Below are 18681 nucleotides of genomic sequence, written 5' to 3'. Positions count from 1 at the left end.
AGGGGAAGGAGATATACCACAGTTAAGCTATTATGACTTAGGAATGAAAAATATTTCTTTTTTGACCGGACATGCATTATACAGACAGAATGGCACATGAAAGTAAGAAGGTCAATGTACATACTTGGCTTTCTGCTAGAAGGTTCCCATTGGATTCCAAGGTTTTGAGCCAGGCTCTGCGATAATACTTGTGCCACTGCCATTGGAAGACCATACTGTTTTTCAGAGTTGAAAGTGTGTGGGAAACATTTGAGAGAGGGCACAAAGCTAGTTATTATTTCTTAATCATTACCACATATCTTCTCAGTCCCCTAAGTAGAGCCTCACAGCATCAAAAGACGGCATATGCTCCTTATCACTTCTTCCTTGCAACTGGGCCCAAGAAGCAGAAAGCCTCTCTCACTATGTGGCATCTCTCAGAACTTGGTGTTTTCACATGGAAACATAAAATCATAAAAGGCTGTGCCCCATTTCACTTCATACCAAACCGAGAATAAATTCAACTTACTACAAATCTGTCAAGAGAAGTCTCCACTGAATGATGGCTACTGGGATAATCTAGTACCATTATATATTCAGGAACTGACCAAGGTTTAGATTTAGTTGGTTCTACTTGGAGGGTGTGTTAAACCTAACATGGGCAGAAGAGCAGATAATTCTTTAAAAAGTCATAACAGAAGGATTAACAAGATTATAAAAACTTATCTACAGAGGCCAAAAAATTTCTGGGCCAATCTGCGGTTTGCATCTGCCTGACAAATACAAAAAAACTATCTTGATGATATGAAACAATAGCTCTTTCCTAACACCAAAGATCACTTTGGGTTTTATTTACTAATACAAACCACTTACACTATATTCTCAATGTCATTATCATTCTAAACAGGCCTGAGAAGGGATGTAAACTAGGCCACAGGGAAGAAAGAAATCAGATGCACAGATAAAGCTCTACTTTAGGAAAATTGATAACATTTACCTCATTCACACCAACTCCCCTTGTGCGAGAACAGACACCTCCAAAGTAACTCAGGCTGCTTCTCTTATAGTGAAATGTCACACGCCTTAGGAAAAATAAGTGCTATTAGGAAACCAATGTAGTGACCATTATATTTCAAGTTTATTCCATTAATATTCCAATTAATTTCATTAATTCCAACTTTACTCCATTAATTAATATTCAATTTCAATACATCTATTCTCTTACACTGAATACCCCAAACCAACCTTCCTTCAGGAAGCCAAAAACTACATTTTAAATACTTCTAAATGTATGTTATCATAAATACCTTTAATGTTATGTTAAATAATCTCAGTTGAGTCAAAATAAATTGAGCACCTAACTAAGCACCACATACTGGCGCAGAAATTGAGGGCACAAAGATAGAGACCACAGTCCTTGACTTTTTTTTAGTAGAGACTATCTAGTAGTTATACAAAATATTGACAATTGTAAATTGCTGATAAACACTGAGAGAAAAGCAAAGAGTAACAGGAGAGAATAAAGAAAGAAGGACTTTGATTGGTTTGATCCCAGGACAGAACCTTAGAGGACTGTCTGAAAACAGCTTAGCCACCAGTGGGGAAGTGAACAACTTACCAGAAGTAAACAAAGTATCCCCTTTCTTTAGTGATGGAACATCAATTTTACTCAATAGTTCATTTCAAAAGACTATCTTTCCTAGACTCTCTTATAGCTCACTGGGGCCACTGTGATAAAGATCTAGTAAATGATTTGTTGATGAAATTGATACATGCATGTTTTCAGGAAATCTACTACAAGGGTTAGCTGGAGGGAGGGTCCTTTCACACTTCTCCCTGCCTGGCATTCCTATTGCCTGTGATGAAGGCTGGAGTGTCAGCAGCTGTCTTGAGTCATGAGTTGACCTTGAGGATGGAAGGTCTGAAGGGAGGGAAGTGCTCTGAAAGTAGATCTCATGACTGTGGAACCACTGTTTCAACACCGGGCAGCCTACTTCTGTGCTCCTTATGTAACAGAGGAATCAACCTCAATCTTGTTCAGGATAGATTTACTAATATATAATCTAACTGATACAATAAAGGGATAGAGATCAATATCAAGCCAAGGGGTGGGAATACATACGAGATGAGATGCACAGCATCAGCATGCTGCCGGATACGCTGTCGGTATTTGGAGAATTCGTGGAGCATCTGCACAAGGTTGGTGGTGATGTCAATGTGATCCCTCTCGGTCCAGGTCTCTACAGCCACCAGGACTACCCTGGTATTAAGCTGCTCCTTGTAAATCTGAGGGTAGACAACAGGACAGGTGCAGGAGGAAAACACTGGGTCAAACATGCACAATCAGTGATTCAGAGTCAGCGGAAGGACAGGAGGGGAGGTGAGAGGAGAACACGAGGTCAGAATTAGCTCATCAGAGAGAATCTTCTTTTCCTTTCTCTTTTCCAAGAGCAAAAAAAAAGAAAGAAAGAACAGGCACAAAGTTCAGCCTCTCATACAAAGTTACTTCAATCCCCAATCAGCACTTTTAGTAGCCAGCATCTCTCTAGGGCATCACAGTCCTAAAGTATGGACACAAATTCAAATCAGGGTTAAGCAAAATCACCCTTCCAAACTGCAGGGAATAACAGGTTGGAGTCTGATATACTTGCTCTGAACACGTGTGATATGATCAGTTATTCCTGCAGGATTGGAACAGATCACTAAATCCTTGGACAAGCATTAACACCATGGTTGGCTTGTCCTGGGAATCCTTGTTATATGAAAAGTAAAATTACACCAGAAGAGAAACACCAGTTTGAGACCAAAAAGAGGGAAGAGCAGACTTATATTACCCATGTCCCTCTCACTACAGGGTGACATCACTCACAAAATTTAAATTGTAACTTTCTGCTCTTTCCTTTTGGCCCAGTAGCTAAAGAATTCACTCATGTAAGCAATTTCGATGAATGTTTTGTCCTATTTTCAAGCTAATTAAGAAAACAATGGATGACTTTGGAGCACACTGAAGAAAGGAAACACCATCGTGTCTAAATTAACCTGATGCTATAATGATTTTACAACAAGGAGTGAGTTAAATGTAATGTCTTTGAAAAAATAGTTGGTCGACTTCAGAACCTTGTATGATACTCAAAATATAAATGACACATTTCAAGATGTGATTCTATTCAATCATGGTGAAATGACAAACACTAAGATTCCACCAAGTAAATAGCTAGGGCATGGGAAAAGTGAGGTTTAATATTCTCTTTTTCACATCCACTTATACTTATCCTCTGAGAAGACTGACAAGGGCTGAAATTAAAGAAAATTAATAAACCCGGTGATAACTGGCCTTCAGAAATTCAATCTTAACTCTAAATGACATTCTCTTACCCTCTACCCATATTATTCTGTTCAACCATTCCTGTGCCAAGTTGCTTCAGTTGTGTCTGACTCTTTGCAATCCTATGGACTGTAGCCCACCAGGCTTCTCTGTCCATGAAATTCTCCAGAAAAGAACACTGGAGTGGGTTGCTGTTTCCTACTATGGGAATCTTCCCAACCCAGAGATTGAACCTGGGTCTCCTGCAGCTTCTGCATTGCAGGTGGATTCTTTACTGCTGAGCCACGAGGAAAGCCCAACTGTGCCTACTGTGTATTATATGAGTGTTTAGATGATTACAGGCTTTTGGACTGTTTAAATTTAAGGCAAAAAAGAAGGCAGTTCTTTGGAAAAAATTAATATCATTTAGATATTAAGCAATTTATAATGTTTTTCCCAGTTAAGAGGGAATATACAATAAATATCAGATAAATATATATATTTAGCTTGCAAAACAGAACTTTACATTAGAATACACAAAATATTATGCCATTTATTTATGACTATTCAAATTGAATTATTTATTGGAACAGAATGAGTAATATTCACACTTATGGATTTCCTATCAGAATGAGAAGAGGAAAAAAATATCAATATGAACAATTTAGAGATTAGAAGCCTTTTTTAAGAAGATATATATTTTACTTTTAAATTAGCTCTATTTGGGAACTGCACTTAACTTTGTTATCTAGAAATAAGTCTGAAGCATTCTCATAGGAACATTAAGAAAATAAATTCGGGTTCTTTTAAAAAAAAAAATTTGTGCTGCCTATATTCACCAAACATAATCCACCTCAATCTATTAGTTTTTCTGCCATATATTTAAGATGATAAGCTCAGCTGATTATTATTAACAAAGTCTCACTTGCCAAGTTTAATTTACACTCTGTTCTGTAGCTAATTTTCTCTATGTTTTGTCCTCCATAGACTCTGGCGAAAATAATATCTAGATATCATCCAGAAGCAACATCAATGCAACTTTGGCAGCCCGAGGATAACTCAACAATCCCCTGAAACTCTGACAACACTGCTCTTTGTGATTCAGACCAGTGTATAATTTCTTAGCCAGATGAGCTTAAGGATAGTGTTTTTACTTTTGTCCCAGAAACAACTAAAGCAACAAGTAAATAATGGAGATATAAACCATTCCATCTTGGAAAAACAGGTTCAAGAAAACCAGGATACTTACAGAATCCACAAGGTTGACCACAGACTTTGCAAAGTTGTTCGCATGTGCAAGAGAAGACCGACACTTCTTGTACTGGGGTCGGGTGGAGGGGGCGCGGCGGGGGAGGGGACACAAAGACCAGTCACCGTCAAACCATAATCTACTGACAAATTTTCAAAATTCCATAAAAACAGAAATCTGACAGCAAGAGTAGAAATGGGAATTAAAAATACCGAATTCAGTTTGTGCTGTGTTTGGACATAGTGGTGTTCTTACTTTATTTCTCTGTTAAGCAGGAAAAGTATAACTGTCTAAAATACCCATGATGAAACCAACACAACATTGTAAAGCAGTTATTCTCCAATTTTAAAAATAAATTAATTAATTTTTAAAAATACCCATGGTGTTCTGGGTAATGGGGAGGGCCGAGAGATTCTGTGTGAGAAACTTCACACTTGAGCAGTAAGCTGTTGATCACTCTCAATGTCTAACAAATGCAATCTTTTTTAAATTTGTTACTTGACTTTACCAGTTTATAAAGAGTGTAGACCAAGAAATTTAATCCTTACAGGACACCTTTCTCACTTGAATTCAAGCTCATACAAAGATCAAGAAGATTTCTTAGGCAACACTTGAGATTCAGTCCACACTATAGACTGCATCTGTCATACAGTTTAGTATATCCTTTCAGAACAATACCTCCTCCAAACGAAGCCTTTTGCTTTTGACAGCTCAGAAGTCAAAGAAGAGACGAAAAGTATAAATGAAATGTGCCAACAGTATGGTTGTTTATGGTTATTTATGACTATTTAAGAAAATTACGTAAATTAATAGAAAAATTACATAACATCTGAAGGGCTACAGTTTTAGTAAGGAATACTTAGCTTAATATGGCTTTGAGAGGACATTTGAAAACTAAAGTTTACCACAGGGGGATCATGCTTTCTGTTGAGGAAAAAGAAAAACATCTTCAAAACTACCAAATAAGGTATGCACCATATCTTTAAAATTTGACTTCAATTATAATTATTAAAAAATGCACTTTTCATAATATTCTTTTTTCTCCTTTGTCCATTTTTACACTATAAATTTGTCAGAACCCCTTTATTTCATTCTCTTTAACCCTGTTACTATGTTTTTTTAAATGAAGAATATGTCTTAATGCTTATATATCTGATATAAAATTTTTATAATACTGAGTATATTGACAACTCATGATAAATGTGCAATAAATTAGTATTGTGTCATTAGGAGCATCATTAATTTATGGCTATTTATATTTATAATATTTGGTATGGTATGAATATTTGTGTGCCCCACAAATTTATGCTAAAATTCCAAACTCCAAAATGATGGTATTAGGTGGGACCTTTGACCAGCACTTAAGTTATGAGGATGGGGTCTTCATGAATGGGATTAGTGCCTTATAAAAAAAGTCTCTAAAGAGATCCCTAGTCCCTTCCACCATGTGAGGACACAGTGAGATATTTTAACAGGTGTTTTTAAACTTAGCATAAGGAAATTGCTGTAAAGAGCTCAGCATTTTAAGTTGCCTAGCAAATTACACAAGCTGAAAAACTTCAAAAATATCTTTAAAAGTAAAAGCAAAAGTCTCAACATTAAGTCTCTTGTGGGTGATGAAATATTTGGAAACTGGATAGAGGTAATGGATGCACGACTAAATGCCACTGAATTGTACACTTAAAAAAAGTCCTGACATTAAGAAGTACTTATGACAAAAAGAAAGGGAAAATATTAGTTGACACCTATTCTAGGGCAGTGATGTTACATATCTATTCAAATGAATTTGTTTTGCTTCTGAACATTAATTTGTCCTTTTGGGATATGTCCTTTTATAGTATAATGAACACAGAAAGTATGACACGGAAGTTAAAAAATGAGAACTTCAAAAGTCTATCAGAATGTGATGTTTTTATTTATTTCATATTTGTAACTTCCACCTCTTTCTTTTTAGAAAGATCACTCTGCTTGCTGTGAGGGGAGTGAATTAGAGAGGGTCAAGAATGGAAGAAGAGAGACCTGTTGGGAAAATATTGTAATAGTCCAGGTTAAAAAATAATGAAGACAGGACAGCTGTATAGGATGTGGAAGATAAGGAAAGAGAGTAAAAGATGACTCCGAGGTTTTGAACTAGAATAGCTGGGGTGGAGGCGGGGGTTTGCAATTTAAAATGATGAGAAAGACTAGGGGAAAAGCAGTTTAGGACTAAGGAACCAAGAGTTCTGATTTATAAATGTTACATGTGAGATGTCTACTCAATATTGAAGTAGGCAGTCAGATATATTAATAGAACTAGGGAACTCAGCAGGTTAGAGTATAAAGTTGAGAGTGATGAATTTAAGTCATGATATAATTTAAAAACAGAATTGGAAGTGGTCGCTTGAGGGAAAGTTATAGAAAGAAAAGAGAGCCCAAACCAAGCTATGGCGAATTCTCAAAATTCTAAAGGCCAAACATCAACGACTAAGAAGAAATGGCCAATGACATGAGACAGCTATTGTGTCACAGAAGCAGAAAGATGAAGATATTTCTAATAGGAAAGAATAACCAACTGTATGCAATGCTGCTGAGAAGACAAGTATGACAAGGAAAAAGAGTGACCACTAGGTTCATTCACTTGAAATTTCGTATAATTGAGTACGTAGGATTTACTAGGATCTATGATTAGTGTTTCTCCTACAACAAATATTGGCCCTCAGTGAGGTAAGTTTTATTATCCCCATTTTATAAATGTGGAAAGTGAGGCTCAGAGAGGATAAATAATTATCCAAGATCAAACAGCTGGAATTCAATGCTTACTCTGGGTCGACGTAAGAGATAAACTTGTTAACAAGTAATATAAAATAGTTTATGTACATGCCTAATAAATCATGATTATTGATGAGAAATCATAATTTGTTGGGGTACCTATAAAATATGTGTATGCGTGCTAAGTCACTTCAGTCGTGTCCGACTCTTGGCAATCGTATGGCCTGTAGTCCACGGGATTCTCCAGCCAAGAATACTGGAGTGGGGGACTTCCCTGGCAGTACAGTGGTTAAGATTCCTGGCTTTCACTACAGGGGGCACGAGTTTGATCCCCGGTTGGGAAATCAAGCTCCCACATGCCACACTCTGTGGCCAAAAAAAAAAAATACTGGAGTGGGTTGCCATGCCTTTCTCTAGGGGATCTTCCTGACCCAGAGATCGAACCCACATCTCTATGTCTCCTGCACTGGCAGGTGGGTTCTTTACCACTAGTGTCACCTGGGAAGCCCTATAAAATATAGTGGCTTTTAAATAAGGAAATTAAATTAAATTAAAATATGTTATCATTACATATTTTCACCTATTGACTTATACATAAAGATATAGTAACAATGTAGAAAAACATCTGTTTTTCATGCACTTTAAAATATTTCAATTAGTTTTCTAATTTTAAAAAGTGTTTAATATTTATATTAATATTTAGCTTAAGCAGCTCAAAGAAATGTTTGCAGACCCCTTTCAAGGCTATAATTGGCTCACAAATTAGACTCCACCAGCCTGCTGCTAAAATGGTTTACACAAAATTGAGAGATTTTTTTCTAATTGAAAGCTACTGATAATATATGATGCTTGTTCCAAATAAGATAGCTGCATTTTTTCAAGAAGGCAATATTAGGTTACTCTGAATTAAAGAGGTATGCTTGAAAGTAAATGTAGGCAAAATGTTTCTATTTCCTGCATGAATGAGAATTAATTATACACACAAAGAAAAATATGCAATCTCCATTTATGAAAGAATTTATTTTCACATTTTCTGATTGCTGAGAATAATTTACATTTAAAGTGTCAAATTTGCTTCTCTTTTCTGAACAAGCACAATCCTTAAGATATTTGATTTTTGAATGAAATAATGCTATTTGCAGCAACATGGATGGCCCTAGAGAACATTCTACTGAGTGAAGTAAGAGATAGACAAACATCATATAATACCACTCATGTAGAATCTTTTAAAAAGGTACAAAGGAACCTGTTTACAAAACAGAGTTAAATATGTAGAAAACAAGCTTATGGTTATATAGTGTTAGTCGCTTAGTCATGTCCAATTCTTTGTGACCCCATGGACTGTAGCCCACCAGGCTCCTTTGTCCCTGGGGTTTCTCAGACAAGAATACTGGAGTGGGTAACCATTCCCCTCCCTAGGAGCTCTTCCCGACCCAGGGATCGAACCTGGGTCTCCCAAATTGCAGGCAGATTCTTTATCAACTAAGCCACCAGGGAAGCCCCAAACTTATGGTTACCAGGAAGGAAAGGCAGGTAGGGATAAACTGGAAGACTGGGACTGATACACACACACTACTATGTATAGAATAGATAACTGATAAAGACCTACAATATAGTACAAGGAACTCTACTCAAGACTCTGTAACGGTCTGTATAGGAAAAGAATCTAAAAATGAGTGGATATCTTGTATGTATAGGAATAACTGATTCACTTTGCAGTACACCTGAAACTAACACAACATTGTAAATCATCTATATTCCAATAAAAATTATTTAAAAGATATTTGCTTTTTGAAAAAAATTAAAATTAGAGCTTGATTTTCAACCTGAGGGTTATAGCTATGAAAATAAATGTGTTGCCTCATGTAGCACAAAGATTGCAAGACGAGCACTCTCAGAGGGAAGACATTCTAAAACCCAACAGCAAACATCGAGATTTTAAAAAATAGATGTCAGACTTCCCTGGTGGTCTAGTGCTTAAAACTCCATGCTTCCACTGCAGGGTGTACGGGTTCAGTCCCTGGTCCGGAGGTTCCCATCTGCTGTGCAGTGCGGCCAAAAACACTTTTTTTAAATAGATGACAATTATTCTAGTTTAGTTTTACTTTGACACACAAATTTAAGTACCTGATCCATATTTTGATTTATCCCTTTTTAAGTATTCAAATTCAAAAACTATCTTCATCTCATATAAAGCACATCTTTATTTTTTTTTGTTGTTTTTTTTTGCAATAATTTTTTATTTTTATTTCATATATAATGTTTTTGCCAAACATAATTTTCTTTAGTTTTATGTAACCAGATTTATCAGTCCTTTGTTTTTTGTATATAGCTTCTTTTTTTTTTTTTTTTTTTTTTATAAATTTATTTATTTTAGTTGGGGGCTAATTACTTTACAATATTGTAATAGTTTTTGCCATACATTGACATGAATCAGCCATGGGTTCACATGTGTTCCCCTTCCTGGACCCCCCACCCACCTCCCTCCCCATCCCATCCTTCTGGATCATCCCATTCTTCTGGATCATCCCATTGCCCCAGCCCTGAGCCCTTGTCACATGCGTCGAACATGGAATGGTGTTCTGTTTCACATATGATAATATACATGTTTCAATGCTATTCTACCAGAACGTCCCACCCTCACCTTCTCCCTCAGAGTCCATAAAATTGTTCCATGCATCTGTGTCTCTTATTCTGTCTCGCATATAGGGTTATCGTTACCATCTTTCAAATTCCATATATATGCATTAGTATACTGTATTGTTGTTTTTCTTTCTGGCTTACTTCACTCTGTATAATGGGCTCCAGTTTCATCCATCTCAGTCGAACCGACTCAAATGTATTTTTTTTAATGGCTGAGTAATATTCCATTGTGTATATGTACCACAGCTTCCTTATCCATTCGTCTGCTGATGGACATCTAGGTTGCTTCCACGTCCTGGCTATTGTAAACAGTGCTGCGATGAACATTGGGGTACACGCGTCTCTTTCAATTCTGGTTTCCTCGGTGTATATGCCCAGCAGTGGGATTGCTGGGTCATATGGCAGTTCTATTCCCAGTTTTTTAAGGAATCTCCACACTGTTCTCCATAGTGGCTGTACTAGTTTGCATTCCCACCAACAGTGTAAGAGGGTTCCCTTTTCTCCACACCCTCTCCAGCATTTATTGCTTGTAGACTTTTGGATAGCAGCCATTCTGACTGGTGTGAAATGATACCTCATTGTGGTTTTGATTTGCATTTCTCTAATTATGAGTGATGTTGAGCATCTTTTCATGAAAGCACATCTTTAAAAGAGAACTTTTCTCAACTCTCATTTCATGAATTTCTGTGTGGATCATAACAAACTGCGGAAAATTCTTAAAGAGATGGGAATACCAGGACACCTTATCTGTCTCCTGTGAAACCTATATTCAGGTCAAGAAGCAACAGTTAGAACCAGACATGGAACAACAGACTGGTTCAAAACTGGGAAAGGAGTACATCAAGGGTGTATATTGTCATCCTGCTTATTTAACTTATATGCAGAGTACATCATGAGAAATGCCAGGCTGGATGAATCACAAGCTGGAATCAACATTGCCAGGGGAAATATCAACAACCTCATATATGCAAATGATACCACCTTAATGGCAGAAAGCAAAGAGGAACTAAAGAGCCTCTTGATGAAGGTAAAAAAGGAGAGTAAAAAAGCTGGCTTAAAACTCAACATTCAAAAAATTAAGATCATGGCATCCAGTCCCATCACTTCATGGCAAACAGATAGGGAAAAAGTGGAAACAGTGACAGATTTTATTTTCTTGGGCTCAAAAATCACTATAGATGATGACTGCAGCCATGAAATTAAAAGATGCTTGCTCCCTGGAAGAAAAGCTATGACAAATCTAGACAGCATATTAAAAAGCTGAGATATCACTTTGCTGACAAGGGTCTGTATAGTCAAAGTGAAAATGAAAGTCACTCTGTCGTGTCTGACTCTGCAACTCCATGGACTATACAGTTCATGGAATTCTCCAGGCCAGAACCCAGGTCTCCCACATTGCAGGTGGATTCTTTACCAGCTGAGCCACAAGGGAAGCCCAAGAATACTGGAGTGGGTAGTGTATCACTTCGCCAGCAGATCTTCCCAACCCAGGAATCGAACCGGGGTCTCCTGCACTGCAGGGGAATTCTTCACCAACTGAGCTATCAGGGATTTTCCAGTAGTCATGTCTGGATGTGAGAGTTGGATCATAAAGAAGGCTGAGCGCTGAAGCTTTCATATCATGGTGCTGCAGAAGTGTTTTGAGAGTCCCTTGGATGGCAAGGAGATCAAATCACTCAATTCTAAAGGAAATCAACCCTGAATATTCATTGGAAGGATTGATGCTGAAGCTGAAGTGCCAATACTTTGGCCTCCTGATATGGAAAGCAGACTTATTGGAAAAGACCCTGATGCTGGGAAAGATTGAGGGCAGGAGAAGAAAGGGGTGACAGAGGATGAGATGGTTGGATGGCATCACCGACTCAAAGGACATGAGTTTAAGCAAACTCTGGGAGATAGTGAAGGACAGAGAAGCCTAGGGTGCTGCAACTCATGGGGTTGCAAAGAGTTGGACACAACTTAGCGACTGAACAACAACTCTCAAAAGAAAAAAAAATTCATATAAAATGACCCACTTATTTGGGACTATTATGGGCTAGAATCTAATTTGTTCTAAGAAAAGGAATCTATTTAGTTCTATTGCACTGAAGCAACATTTATTTAACTAGTAGAAATCTAACAAGAACCTACTATATAGCACTACTGCTGCTGTTAGGTTGGTCAGTCATGTCCAACTCTTTGCAACTCCAGGGACTGTAACCTGCCAGGTTCCTCTGTCCATGGGATTTCCCAGGCACAAATACTAGAGTGGGTTGACATTTCCTTCTTCAGAGGATCTTCCTGACCCAGGGATGAAACCCACATCTCTTGCTTGTCAGACATCTCCTGTTTGCCAGGCAGATTCTTTACCACTGAGCCACCTGGGAAGCACACTGTACAGCATAAGGAATTATATTTAATATCTCGTAATAACGTAATGGAAAAGAATCTATATAACTGAATCACTTTTCTATACACCTGAAACACTGTAAATCAACTATACCTCAATTTAAGAAAACAGCAGAAATCTTCTTAGGTAATTTCTTTCTACTTTAGGCCTCATTATCATCCAGTAATAAAGGCTTTCTTTTTTTTCCATTTCATAACATGTATTCCCTCCAAAGTTATCAGAATGAATTATAGTTCTTTTTTCTGATTTCAAAGACAGATGTACTCATGCCTAATTCTCACTCATTTTAGTAATAACAATAAAACAAATTACTAAGATTTACCGTTAAAAGACCTGGTAGCCTAAATAAGATAACTTTACCACAGAATATAAATAATATTAGAAATATTCTATCTACAAAACAATATTTTAAAGGTGGGCACTATTTTATTATCCATAAATAAACACAAGATTATTTAAAGGCTTACCATTTTAAAATATATAAAAATAATTTCAAAATATATAATTTTCTAAATTAATCAAGCTTCGCATTTGTACAGTTTCTGAAATCTGCTCTTTGATTGATGGCTTCATGAATCTTCCTAACAGAGATTTCATGGAACAAGAGATTGGAATGACAAGTCATAGGTTGGTGAATTTGTCTATCAATTACCAGCTATATGTGAATGCACTTTGTGAATTTAAAGGTAATGTATATATCTTAATTATTATTTTCACTATCATAAAAATATTGTATACTGCATGTTAGGAAAAGTTTAGGCTTCTAAAATAATTTTATAACATGCCACAATGTTAAGATGGAGAAGTAGCTGGCAATAATCTCAATGCTCCAATCAACAAAAATAATTCAGACAAAAAAATTATCTTGGCATTTCAAGGAAATTAATGCCCTTCAGAAAGTCATACTTTAGCCTTCCTTATCTAAAATGGCTATCCACACATCCAATTTTCCTTTCTATCACAAAAGATCTGTCCTAAATTGTACATAATTCTGATAATTCTGCTTCCTACTAACATTCAAGCAATGTACTTAAAAGCTACTGGTTCAAAACATAAAGTCTGCATGTCATACTAAGAGGTATGCTACTGAATAACTTCATATTCAGCATAATTGAGCCAGTACTTGGTAATTAATGGAAAACATCAGTTAAAGCAGAGACCCAAATAAAAGTTTAAATATAAATCAAATCAACATTTTTAAAAACACATAGTTTTAAGGGCTTTTCTGTTGATTAGAATTTCACATAATAGTCCTTTGGACAGCAGGGAGATCAAAACAGTCAAATCCTAAAGAAAATAAATCCTGAATATTCATCGGAAGGACTGATGCTGAAGCTGACGCTCCAATACTTTGGCCACATCATGTGAAGACCCAACTCATTAGAAAAGACCCTGATGCTGCAAAAGATTGAAGGCAGGAGGAGAAGGGGACGACAGAGGACGAGCTGGTTGAATGGCATCACCGACTCAATGGACATGAGTTTGAGCAAGCTCCAGGTGTTAGTGATGGACAGGGAAGCCTGGTGTGCTGCAGTCCATGGGGTCGCAAAGAATTGGACACAACAATAGCATATATTATATATACTTTACATAAAACCTAACCTAATAGGTTTACTAACCTAATTTTGATATCCTTAAAGAAAAACAAGGACTTAAAGATATTTCCAAACAATCTGAATTTTTGTTGCAATCTTTTACAAGTTTTTCATCTATACCTGACTTGTAGGTGTGTCTTAACAGTCCCATCTTTATAAAGTCTCTCCAAAAATGTAACTTAGCTTTCATAAAGCAAATTATTCTTTGCCTCAGTTTATACAGCTTAAAAAATTGAATTATGTAATTACAACAAAAATTACAAGTGCCCTAAACAGTTTGATTCAATGGACATGAGTTTGGGTAAACTCCAGAAGTTGGTGATGGACAGGGAGGCCTGGCGTGCTGCAGTTCATGGGGTCGCAAAGAGTCGGACACAACTGAGCGACTGAACTGAACTGAAACAGTTTGAAAAATGGGGCAGTAGGGTACTGGAACCAGCTCTTATCAGTTCACAAGAGCTAACTGAATACATCTTTCCCAGGTTCTCATTTAATGATATCACTTTGGTAGCTTGAAATCAGCCATGGTAGGAGTATTTAAACCATGGATATCAGCAAACATTTAAAAAAATTTTTTATTTGAGTATAGTTGATTTACAATGTTGCATTAGCTTCAGGTGTACACCAAAGTGAATCAGTTATACATACACATATATGCACTTTTTTCCCATATATGCCATTATAGAGTATTGAGTAGAGTTCCCTGTGCTATACAATAGATCCTGATTAGTTAACCTATTTTATATATACATAGTAGTGTCAGCAAACATTTTAAATCAAAGCTTTTTTTTCAGAGAACCAAGTGTTAAGCATTTACCAGCACACCACAAGTATTTGGTATAAAGTTGTTCTGCAGTATCCAAGGGCGGTTGGTTCTAGGAGTCCCTAAAGATGCCAAAATCCTGATGCTCAAGGACTTTATATAAAATTGTGCAGTACATTACAACAGATTCAGTCAGTCATCTGCATCTGGATTCAACTGTACTAGCAAGCAGCCTACTGACCAAGACCCTTCAGAATGCCCTGGGCTTCGGCCAAGATATTTTATAAGGAAAGTGGTTCAGCAAAGTATGGTTAAGAAAATTTCTACTTTATCCTCAAGAGTGGCCAATGGAGGATAGTAATTATTCTTTACATGTCTTTTAAGTATTTTACTTTGATAGAAGTTAAAAGAAGATTATTGTTGTTTCTTAAGTAAACTGTCCAGTCTAAAACCCATTGATTCTGAATTCTTACCGTTTTGTGATCATTAACAATCATTAGTTCCAAATATTTCATTTCTTCAAACACACCACGGGATGGCTATAGAAAATAAAAATATGTGATCAGAATGGTGGTTAAAGAAAATATCTCTAATGCTTACTGTTAGATGGAAGACTGACTTAGAATTTCAGAAGAACTCTTCGCCGTTCACTTTATGAACACCCTCAAAGAAACCTGGTTGGGGAAATGGAATGAAAAAGTGACTATAAAGTGTGGGTAAACATACAATTGGGCTTCCCTGGCGGCTCAGTGGTCAAGAATCTGCCTGCCAACGCAGGAGACATGGGTTTGATCCCTGGTCCAGGAAGATCCTTTGGAGAAGGAAATGGCAACCCACTCTAGTATTCTTGCCTGAAGAACCCATATAGTCCATAGGGTCACAAAGAGTCAGACATGACTTTGCAACTGAACAAAAAAGACAAAACATACAATCGGGCTTCCCCAGTGGCTTAGTGATAAAATATCTGCCTGCAATGCAGGAGACTTGCAGAAGACATGGGTTTGATCCCTGGGTGAGAAAGATCCCCTGGAAAAGGAACTGGACACCCATTCCAGTATTACTACCTGAAAAACCCCATGGATAGAGGAGCCTGGTGGGCTATAGTCTATGGGGTTGCAAAGAGTTGTACACGACTGAGCAACTAAACAACAAATGTACAACTGCTCAGAAAAGAACTATATTTAATTATCATTAGGTACTCATCCAGATAGAGAGCGGCTCATGTGGTTTTCATACAATTTTTATATGTAAAACCATTCTAGAGAAAAATGCATAATTATTAACATGTTAAAATAAATAACAATAAGAATAGTATAGTACATCTGGAATAGGTACCAATGTAGTGACATAGAAACCTGAATTCAGGGGCATGAAATTCTCATAATATTGTACTAATTCCTAATCACACAACTTCTCAAAGGAACAAATGTTGACAATTATCATATTCTAAATTTTGAATACTAGATAATCCTTTAAAGAGCAAGGGCTAAGTATTTTAGCTGTCATTTGGACTATCATTTTTTTTCATAGTTAGAAGAGCACATGGTCATTGATCAGTTTATGTTTGATAAGAGTGGACTGCAGTCAAACATCAACAGTCTATACAAAATTTATTATTACCAACTGCAATTTTAAGAGTAAGCAAAAACATATCTCTAAGTTAAAAAAAAATTGTATCCATAATCACTGCAATACAAAAGACAAGCTCATAAAAGAGAGGGTGATTTGACCTATCACTAAGTTTTCGATGGCTGGTGGTCTAATTTTCCATAAAAATTACATTTAGCAAAACATTATCTTAAATGTGCAATTTTGGGGAATTCCCTGGCAGTCCAATGGTTAGGACTCCACATTTCTATTGCAGGGGCATGGGTTCAATCCCTGGTCAGCAAACTAAAATCCCACAATCTGTGCAACACAGTCAAAAAAATAAAAAGCGCAATTTTCAGTATAATTACTCATTAAGTTATCGAGTAAATTACCATGTAATCTATATGCTGTGGAATTAATTTCTGGTTACATAGCATTCACCATGTAATTACTAAACAGTCCCCATCATTACAGCTTTCTAACCTATTATGAAATAGACTAGGAACACAATTTCAATTCCGAAGCCCCTATACATTTATCAATACATAGGCGCTCTATGAAAGTTGTTGATTATATAATTACAGGATTCTTATTTAGTAACTCAGTGCCACACTCACATTCACTGCTCTCTTCCGTCTCCTTTTCAACCACTGTAATTCAGACAGAAAGGGCCACTGATCACTGCTTTCCATACCTGTGCAAAAGGAAAGAATACCAAAATTCATGTTTGACGCATTTCAATGAGGGAATGTTTTAAAAATATTATGTAAGGGAATAGCAGCATTGATAGCATTTGTCTTCTCAAAATCAAAATAAACTAAGGTGGAAAAAGCACACCAATTATTAAATAGTTCACATTTGCATGGCCACAAATGTAATCCAAAAGCATCATTTTCTTCCAAACCTCATGAAAAACATAATGAGCTATTCAAGATTCCTGGGAATACTCATATTTGATTTACAACCACCTGACCCTAGATATATGAAAATTTAGAATTCTACCATGCTTAATTCATTTTATTTTTTAAATGGTTTCCTTTTTTAAAAGCATTTTTATTATTTATTTATTTGGCTGCACCAAATCTTCAGTCTTCATTGTGGCATGTGGGATCTAGTTCCCTGACCAGGGATCAAACCCAGGTCCCCTGCACTGGGATCATGGAGTCTTAGCCACAGGACCACCAGGGAAGTCCCCTTAATTTATTTTAGAATTAAAAAGAATGCATGGCATAACCTTTTGCATAAATTACTGGAAACTTTTGGTACTGATACACAGAAATAACACTGCATACCCTAATAATCCAAAAGCAGCTTTTGCCAAATCAGCATGCTTAAGATGCCTCAGAGCCAGACCATAAAAGAGATAGTACCAGCTGGTCAAAGAGCAGCAAACTTCCACGAAAATCTAAGGATGAACCTCCCTGTAAATAACTCTGTTAAATATGCCCACACTCAACAGTTTCTAACACAGCTTTACATCTGAGTTTCAGATTTCAGTCTTTCCATTAGAAATGACTCTTCATGCTTCATTACATGAAAGCCACATGAACTGCCCACCAACACTGCTCACTCCAGATCTCAAACCAATTCCACTTTCCAACAAGCCTGCATGTCTACCAAGCTCCAAGTCAAAGCCTCTAGTACATAAAACAGAATGGCTACTTTAATGAAAACTTACTGAGATTCTTCATTTGCTTAGAATATTGTCCTGCCAAGATTTTCTGGATTATATGTGGTCGACCTGTGCTTTTCTGAAACAAAAACAATTAGTCAGTTAAAAAGGAAAATATGATTACATCTGTATGGAACAGTGCTAGCACTTTCTCTAATATCCTCCCTAAAATGGGAACATTTATATGCTGATGGTTTAGTTACCAAAAATGAAAAGTATATGCCTTGTTGAAAGTTGAACTTCAAACAAAATAGAGCATCATCCAATGGCCCCAGTTTAGATAAAAATCATAGTTTCATTAGTACTCTTAAACCTTAACTTTCTTCAAACCCATGCATAAGAAATTCACAAGAAAGAAACACAAATGGGCAATGATTGCACAATGTAAGATGAATACTTTAACACTTCTTCAAAATGTAAGTAAAAAGATATGCCAACTTTTGCCATCAGGTTGGCAAAGGTTTAAAAATTATGACAACCATAGTCAAGTACAGTTGCAAGGCAAAAATCACTCTTACACACTGCTGGTAGCACAGGTCAGAGAGAAATTTAATAAGTCTATCAACAATCTTGAAAATATCCATATCCTTTGCCCAAGATATTACACTTTTATTAAAGTCTTATTTCCATCATTATAAGCTTCCATTACCGAGTGCATAGGATGCACTACCAATTTACCAACTTAATGCTCACAAGCACTCCATATGGTGCATATTTTATCGCCACTTAACAAAAAAATACTGAGGTTC

General features: G+C 36.6%; 1 protein-coding gene across 7 annotated transcripts in view; it reads right to left on the bottom strand.

The window, feature by feature from the left end:
• ADAM23 (ADAM metallopeptidase domain 23) overlaps window positions 1-18681 on the bottom strand; it is a 206878-nt gene that overhangs the window by 67729 nt on the left and 120468 nt on the right. For 6 of the 7 annotated variants that reach the window (XM_081577941.1, XM_081577944.1, XM_081577942.1 and 3 more), the window contains 7 exons: window positions 17939-18011; window positions 16878-16954; window positions 15144-15209; window positions 4533-4604; window positions 2102-2265; window positions 977-1061; window positions 125-215 (listed from right to left, as the gene is read on the bottom strand). In XM_081577941.1, coding sequence (XP_081434067.1) covers window positions 125-215; window positions 977-1061; window positions 2102-2265; window positions 4533-4604; window positions 15144-15209; window positions 16878-16954; window positions 17939-18011 — 628 coding nt within the window. The remainder of the gene's footprint in view (window positions 1-124; window positions 216-976; window positions 1062-2101; window positions 2266-4532; window positions 4605-15143; window positions 15210-16877; window positions 16955-17938; window positions 18012-18681) is intronic. The other variant, XM_081577945.1, reaches the window with a different exon arrangement.

Source organism: Giraffa tippelskirchi, chromosome 3 (genome assembly GCF_054371585.1).
Source record: "Giraffa tippelskirchi isolate mGirTip1 chromosome 3, T2T-mGirTip1v1.2.pri, whole genome shotgun sequence".
Classification (NCBI taxonomy): domain Eukaryota; kingdom Metazoa; phylum Chordata; class Mammalia; order Artiodactyla; family Giraffidae; genus Giraffa; species Giraffa tippelskirchi.
The sequence above is the reverse complement of the archived record's forward strand: the minus strand, read 5'-3'. Positions and strand labels throughout refer to the sequence as shown.